General features: G+C 37.7%; 1 protein-coding gene across 1 annotated transcript in view; it reads left to right on the top strand.

The window, feature by feature from the left end:
• LOC137600337 (phospholipid phosphatase-related protein type 5-like) overlaps positions 1-8,915 on the top strand; it is a 31,025-nt gene that overhangs the window by 1,757 nt on the left and 20,353 nt on the right. Inside the window, exon 2 of the mRNA XM_068321899.1 lies at positions 1,627-1,737. Within this exon, the coding sequence (XP_068178000.1) occupies positions 1,627-1,737 (111 nt within the window). The remainder of the gene's footprint in view (positions 1-1,626; positions 1,738-8,915) is intronic.

Genomic DNA, 8,915 nt, shown 5'->3' with positions numbered 1-8,915 from the left:
GATTAATAAAATCAGGAATTAAAAGTTGGCACGTGGAAGAAAAATTGTGTTTGCTGTTCGTTTTGAAAGCCTCTTGAGGAATCCCTTTTGAGCACATCCCAACATTATTTCACATGATGGAAGTTGTATGTCAGCGAGCCCTAAGCAACTCATAAAGCTGGCCTTTCTTTTCCAACTTTCCCCACCACCCCTCACCCCGTTTCCATCATTTCTCACTTTGGGGACTCAAGTTTTTGTTCAACTTCTAATATCTCCCCCATCGCTATTATTTTCCTTTGCTGACTCTGCTGGCTTTCACTCCACTCTTTACTTCTGAGGAGTCTCCGAACATCGACATCATGGCTTTGCCTCCCTCTAATCTCTTTCTGTCAGGCTTTTGTTTTTGATCATTGCTCCTCTGTTTCCAGTCTACTTCTCCTCCTTTCAACCTCATTTCCCCCTCCCAACACTTTTGATTGTCTACCGTTGCTGGCTTGTGGGTATGCGTGTACCTGTATGTGTGCATTTTTAATGTATCGTGCAAAACATTCTTTGTGGGCCTCCCTGCATATGGGTGAGTGAGTCTGTGTGTATCACGCTTGCGTAGGTGTGCGCATAAAATTAGGTTTTTACCCTGACAGGTGATAAAAGATAAAAGGATTCCCTTTTTTGTGCTCAGGCATGATTATCGATATAATTGACAACATGAAGCACATTATGAGTCCTAGGTGTAAAAAGTCCTCATTATGACTAAAGATCTTGATGCGCGGCACTTCTGTTGTGTGCCATTGAGATTTATTGGCACATCTGCAGTGTAGAATATGTAAATGATAAAAATTGGATTAGTGAATAAAGGTTGTCTGTTTTCACCTTCAAGCTAAATTTAACATACTCATTATATAAAATATTCCATGTAGGAATAATATATTTTGGTGAATTACAATCGAATATGCATTTGTGCATACATCCAGGAGGATGGAACCTCGGGAACCTCTGAATATGTAAAGTTAACTTCTTTATGTATCAGTAGGTTTCTTAATCAACACTAACACTATACAACATGATTTATCAATTGATCTTATTTGATATTAATGAGAATCTTCAATGTAACCAGTTACTACAGCTGTCCGATGTAAATAAAAGCACAATATGCCCACCTGAAAATTAGTGGAGTAGATGTTTAAAATATTATAAATAAAAAATATTCAAATACATCTAAACTCTGTTTTAAAACATTATTTTAGAAATATACACTTCACTACAGCTTGCTTGTGAAGTTACTGTAAGTTATTGTATTCACTGGTTAAGTCTTCTATTCATGCATGTGCTTTTTACCTTGATTGGTGTCTTTAAAATGACGTAAACGCAGTCAACTCACCCAGGATGTAGGTGATTTCTATTCATAAGTCTTTGAGTTAAACCGCATCTCCAGGGAGCTGGGTGCAGCACTACAGGAATATCATTTTTGAAATGATTAATTTGTATCTAAAACTTGTTGCATGTTGGTCTACATTTTTTTTAAAACTTTTCATTGGTGTCCTAACTTGTATTTAAATCAAAATGTATTTTCCCTACTGTAGGACTACACTTATGCTATCCTTTTGACAGAGGAACAAATTGATTTACGTTTGAACGTTGTCCCTGCAGATGATTGGAGGTCACTTGCCATCACAGAGGAGGGTGAGGAAAAGCCTTCCTGAAGACAAAGGTCTTCAGAAGACCAGTACCTACATTGTGCCATGCTTCCTCTTAGTTGAGGTGAGTATTTGAATTTATTTAACATTGATAACATTCGTGATATCTATCATACCTGATAATATAAGCTTGAACGCACATAAACAATGTAATTATTTCCATATTTTGGGAAAATATTCACTTACAGCTGAAGCAAATACTTTATTCTAAGTCTAGATTATAGTCTCAAGATGTCCTGTGTTTATACTGTTCAAGTTGGTTGAAATATTCAGAATAAACCCAACATAAAATGAAGTGTTATCTTTATGCTTGATAAACGTTTAGAAACCTCTGGGAGCAGGAACCTAATGGACACATGAAAGCACATTTTACAGTCCTATGCAAATATTGTCTCCCTATCCTCTTTCTCCTGTCAAATCATGTTTCTCACGGCAGATTAGCAACAATGAGTGCCATTTGGGAAGCTCTGTGAATTAGTAGGCTATGTTTTCAATTCACCGATTCCCAAAAGAAGTCATTGATTTGATTAAAATGTCAAAATGGATAATTGCAGTAAATCCATGAATCATTTGGTGATAACATTCAGCAGGAGTTATTCTACCCTCTTGAGAATCCTTTTTGCTCATGAACTTGTTGATTCCATTACTCCCCTTCTTTTCTCTTCCCATGCCTATTCTTCTCTCCCTGTAATCCCTTAATGACCTGGTGAAAATGCTCATGGCCTCGGCTACATTTCATAATTAATCGGCATAATTAAGAGCGGGAACCCAGTTAGTCCACGCCACCATTAAAACGAGAGAAGCCTGCAGGTCCTCTGAGCTTCTGCAACAGTAGCTGAACAAGCTGAATTAGCTGGGGTTTTTTTGCATTAAATCCCAGCCTGTTTTCTTTTGAATCTACCCTAAAAATGTAATATTGCATTCTTATATAGATTATGATATTAGCTTTTTGAAGTTTGGTGAAAATCATTGAATCAAATGGAGCCACAGGGAGTCGACTAGATAAGTCAGAAGTTCAGGCTTTGCAATAGTAGATATAGCCTATGGGCAAACGAGAATGCTAAGGATAGATATGAATGTTCCTCCATCCCACCAGTTAGGACAAACACTGATCTTGGGAAAAATTTGTACTGTCAAATTTTTTTTGGATGTGAAATAAAATTTCTTGTGTAAAAATTGTCTTCAGCAAAGTGCAAAACCGTAGTCTTGCAGCAGCACCTCTTCGACTGAGTCTTCTTTAACTTCACTCTTCCTTTGAGCTCAATTACTCATTCAAAGGATTCCCTTGATGGTCATTGCATAGTTTTTATTTTCTCTTTCCGTGGCATTTAACAAATGAATGCATTCTCCACTCTTTCCACATAATACTCCTCAACACACCTGCAATATGTTATCTCTGCTTCTCTTCATACCACAAAGATCCTACAGTCCCTGCAGGTTTACACATGGTCTTAATCTGCTTTTATTTTCTTTCATTGTGCTTTGGTTAGGCTCCTTCTCAGCATCCTCTTGAGGACTTGTTATAATGACTTTCCAGCTTGTTAATTTTTCACAGTGCATCTTTAATATCTTCAGGCTTATATCTGTCAGTGGTTCTCCTCCCTTCCTCTAGTATTCTCTTTGACTTTCTCTTGAGTATTGCCCAGTCATTCGTTTTATACAGACTCTCTGCTTATTCCTTTGTGGAATTACATCTTGTACACCATGGATCTTTCCATTTTCCCCTTTACTTAAAAACCTTCATCAACGATTGTAACAAATACTTCATCAACAATTGAAAAGACCTCCATTCTCCTTTTTCCTTAAAACTTTTTGCCAGCTACGATTCCCCAGTCTTTTAATTTCTCATCCTGTTTCTGTTCACTCCTTCCTCATTCTTGAGTAATGGAGACCCTCTCTTGACATTCACTTCCTATTACAGACTGGAAGGTGACATGACTCGCCTCCACCCTGAAAAGGAGATCCTCTGTACTAATATTCATTCTGCTTTTTGCACTTTCCTTTCATTTTGTCATCTTTATCTTATCCAACTTTTCTCGAAGGTGTATCTGCTGTTGTTTTTGTTGTTTGTGTGTTTAGCATGATCAGAGGTGGGTGAATGTAACTCTAGTTGGCTTTATGGGGTTTTTTTTATGGAACCTGAATGAATCTATGTAGAGAGCAGTCTTTTAATGAAAGGCGTTATGCTCCCCTCCCGTGTTCATACATCAGTGTGATGTAGCATAGCTCCCTCCTGAGGGCACTCACTACTTTGTTGTTGCATTAGCATATTCATCATCACTATTACCCATTTCTTTTCAATTCAAATTACTTGTCTTTTTCCTCTTCCTCGCTTGTGATCTTGTTTCTGATCCCCTCTTTCTCTTTTTTTTTTTGCACTTTTTCTTATAATCCAACCATCATTCTTCATCCTACATCACTTTATGTTTAGGCTATGTATGCAGGCATCTCAGCCAGTGCCCCTGGCAGCACATTGCTCTTTTATCTCAGCGTTTGTATGCCACCTTTAAATTTGATTGTTGGTTCTCTCCTTTGTATGTTTTCTTGCTTCGATCCGTCTTCTTTCCCTTTCATCGTAATCACTTTGGTCCAACAAACTGTCCATACGAGAACCAACTTCATCAGTTTCCTTTAGAAAACAAGCAAGATTTGACAAATTTAGTTGCATGGCTCTAAAACAAAATAATGTAAAGCAGGCAATTCCAAAGCAGGCTTTCATGTCTCCGTCTTGTTTTTGCCTCATGTTGCTACTGTCATTCTGTAAAGCCACAGAGGACACTGTCCAGGCTTCTCACTGCACTGCTTCAAAAGCCCCTCTTTTAAAGTCATTTTGATACAACTGAGTCCTGATTTGCTTGAGACACTGGTGGGCGGCAGTGGGGTTGCAAGTTGTTTTGATCTAGGCCAGACTACTATGAAAATGTACACTGAAGCTGGTTTCAAAGTACTGCAAGTGACTACAAATGGACTCTTTGAGTGGGTTCTCCACAGCCATTGAATAGATGTATAGCTTAACAAAAATGAAATATTATTATCGTTGCTGTGAATGTCCTCTAGCTACAAACCCAGGGAATAAATCTACAGCTTTCCTGTTCAGCCTCAACTGCCAGCTCAGAGCAGCTTAGCTTCCTTCTCCTCGTTCCTTCCTTACACCTGGATGCGTCTGTCCTCCCGACGCACAGCGAGCTCTGCAAAGTAAATGGAGTCCTGAAAATTAGACCACGTAATATTTCAGGTGCAGAGCCTGTGCTGTCAGTAACTTTACTAAGTGTTTGGTTTGTGTCGTCTTGCGCCTGTCTTTTCATAGTTTCCCTGCGAGACATGTTTTTCTGTCACAGTATAATACTGATATAGCTGCTTCGTTGTGAAAGGTCTCCGAAGTGTGCTGAATAATGCATATGTGAAAAAAAGATTCAAGCCTGCAATATTTGAACAAATGCCTCAAGTGACATCACCAGAGTCACCAACAGGTCAGATTGGAGTTAGTTTCAAAATGATTTTCATTTTCTCCTGATGTTCACTCTTCTTCTCTACTTGAATCCCAAATAGCTGCTACCACTACTATAATATGCCTGAAGTTTAAATTGAGCTTTGTGGGGTTGTAATGTGTCATAAAAATTGTCAGGTTTTGATGAAGAAAAGAACTCCAAAGCAGATCCACTCATGATGATTACCGCTGCTCTTCATAGAGTGGTTGATTTTGATATACAGTAGATTAGCTTCAGAAAACATTTATCTTTTTTTTATTGACAGTCCAAGTGGGACAGACACAGACAGCCCAAAGTGCTTTTCACTTTTTTCGGTCAAAGTGTGAAAGCTGCACAGTGTAGGTCTGTGCAGTAATGAATAACATACTGAATGCATCAGGTCTGCGGTTCCCAACAACAAAACATCCTCGTTGCATGGTCTTACTGAAGCCATATTCCCTGCTGGGTTTGCTACAACCTCTGTATAACTTCTACCTCTGAGCTACATTTGTTGTGTGTTTACTCTCTTTTTTTCTCCACACGGTTTTATCTTTGCCAAGACTAAGCCAGTTTCATCCAAACTGCACTGAATTTCTGCATCTCTAAGCGAAATCTGCTTACACAACGTCTCTCTTAGTGCTCCTTTTCATACTAAATGTGGAATTACTTTGTAAAGTTGAATGTTGAAAGAGCTGTTTTTCAGCCTTTAAATTCATTTTCTCCAGTATGACTAATTATAACCATTACATTCTCTTTAACCTCTTTATGGGCAATTTAAATATGATTTACAGCTCCTATTACTCCATAAGGGAGACAGTTGCAGTAAGCTACAACCTGAATCAGTTTGGTATCATTTCCCTGAACTTGTTAACTTATACTAGAGCTATTGATTGATTTCTCTGATGATATTTTCAAGCAAATTTTTGTAGAAGTACTCACCAAAAGCTTTTTTCATGTGTCTTCCTTGCACATGCACACACAAAGTACACCACATAGCTGCAAATAGTCATCCACACTTGATTTTCTCCCTAGCTTCTCCCTCATTAGCTTCCAGAATCCGTGAATAGCACCTGCCTGCCTGTTTTCTGTGCTGGGATTTCTCAGCACTGTGGGTAGACGTTTGAATCACTTGTTAGCTGACTGCTTCCCAGTTTAGGTAGGAAGTGGGGGATGATAGTCACTCCATATTGCCATATAAGCTCATACACTTTCAACTGTTAATATTGTCTAGAGAAACTGCCTATTTAGGTTGCAGTACCAAGGGAAGAAAGAGAAAGAAAATTCACATTGGAGTAAATATCTAAAAGATATTGTTCATGTAAGATATAATCTTGTCCCACACTCTTGCTTCTTTCTGAATCACATATAATTATAGGACACAGACACACTGGTACATTGGCTCTTTTTGCTGCCCATGCTGTATGTCTCTCTGTATAATGGTTGGTATCCTAAGAGAGACAAAATGAAGATGTTCGCATTTATCTTATCAATTTGGTCAGTGGGATTTTTCTCTTTGATAATAAAGAAAACAAATTAAAATAAGCAGTCCTCCCAATTTCTGTGATAAAAAAAGAATGTATATCAGACAGTAGTTTACATGAAGTATCAATGCACTTAATTCTGTTTATATATGTAAATATGAAGCTGTGGGATAGACCTTTTCGTCGAACTGCAGAATTTTATTCAGAAAGCATGTTCATATGTGAGGCTGGATTTGCTTTATTCTGTTCCTTTTGTAAATTGCGGGGGCATGTTTGCCTGAGGACAGGGGATTTGTGGAATTATAGGACTGTTGTTGCTATAAAGGGAGGGATAAGCGAAAGGGAGAAAGAATGGGTGGGAAGGTATGAAGTGAAGCAGAAATTGTAGATGCAAAAAGACAACAGCAAGTGTGCAGTCAGTTGTGTAAGAGAATTTATAGAGTTTTCTCACACCATGATGGTGAGAAGAAAGACAGCACGAGTACGAATGTGAAAAGGATTGAGGGTCGAGTTTGTTTTGAAATGAAACAAAAGCAAAAAAAATTCAGATGAAATGCCAGTAAATTACAGTATCCAGAGATCAGAATGAGACAAAAGAGGAATGTGAATAGAGGAGCGAAATAAATGGCTACTTTTCCTTTGCGCCCTCTTGGTGATTTATATTTTTCTCTCTATCTCACTCTGTTACAGTTTCTCATTTAAATCCTTATTTGCTTGCTCCTGCCCTCATGTCCCCTGTTCTGCAATCTTCCTGTTGCTGTCAGTTCTACTTTTCAGCGGCTCTTTGGGGGAACTCCAGACTTATCCCTCTGGCTTGTCTACTATTTCTGATCGGATCATCGATCTCTCTCATATCTTGCTCAGTATGATGTAATATAATTTCCTAACACTAGGGGACAGTCTATTCCTTTGTTTGTTTCCATGCATTCATGAAACTCCTTCATAGAAATTATTATTATTATTATTATTATTATTATTATTATTATTATTATTATTATTATTATTATTTACATACATATCTTATTGCTGACTCTGTTTTCATCAGATTAGATTTTTTTAGACATTAAACTACAGACTGATTGGGTTGTGTTACTCTGTGACTGGTTTACTGTCATGGTCTAAAATCATACATTCACTTTCTTTTAATGACATGAGATTCGATGAGGAAATCAGTTGCAAGACCTTCGCTGTTGTGAAATTATCCATCAGCTCTAATCACGTGATCAAGTGATTATGTTAGCTCATCAGGAATCCAAATCACAACGGCCTCATCTCGTGCTAATTTAGACTCTATGCAGCTTTAGGAAACCAACCAAAGAGAAAATGTGTTTTTCTTGATGAGGACATGTTTTTAGTGAGTGGTGTTTATGCATTTCTAGTGAATTAGTTCCACAACAATTAATGATCACGTTTTAAAAACAAATGTGTCATTTAGTAAAATCTGTTAGGGAGAATCACACTGCCCAGTTTATGAAGCTGAGATGTGTTAAAATGAGTTGTGACACTATACCACCAAATGCGTTTCATCACATCAGAAACATTCAGCAATGGTACATAATAAAACTTTTTTTTTTAAAACATGTTTTATTGCTGTCGCTCCAGGAAGGAAAATAAATGAATCAGGATACATTTTGGTGTTGTGGAACATTTCTATTATTTTTACTCTTCAATTCAATTCATTTAAGAAATATTGCAAAAATGCTTGCATAAAAACTCCAAGGCACTCTCATCAGAATTTAGCCATCATTGTAATGGCCCAGATTTTTAAAATGTTAGCTTGAAAACAAACTCAAGCCTTAATCAGGAAGTCAAACACATTTCCCAGAAAACTAAAGACCTTTTATTGTTGTGATAAACAACTGAATGTAGGCTTCCGAGAGATGTAGACACATAAAAATTCCCTTATTATTGATTTATTTTTTTATAAATTAATAAATATTGTGTGATTGTCCCCACATCATAGCCGAAGTACAGTACATACAAATGCTGTGTTGGTGTACCTAAGGAGCAGGCATAGGGGTAAGTTAGGCTGAAGTATTTGACAGGCAGCCAATGCTGTGAGACTAAAATGGAAATAATCTGTGATTAAAAGTCTTGCTAGTGGGACTGTCCAGATGTTTGCTTTGGCTTAAGAATACACTTTAATGATTTTTTCACTGTTTTTGCATATGTGTGTGTGTGTGTGTGTGTGTGTACAGCCTCCTGAAACAAACACCAAAATACAACGGGCCTGTAGACATACAAAGTGGTCCTGGACTGAGCCCTTGCCTCATGCTATATACGCTATATCTCTA

This window comes from Antennarius striatus, chromosome 8 (assembly GCF_040054535.1).
Source record: "Antennarius striatus isolate MH-2024 chromosome 8, ASM4005453v1, whole genome shotgun sequence".
NCBI classification, from domain to species: domain Eukaryota; kingdom Metazoa; phylum Chordata; class Actinopteri; order Lophiiformes; family Antennariidae; genus Antennarius; species Antennarius striatus.
This window is presented reverse-complemented; position numbering and strand designations above follow the sequence as displayed.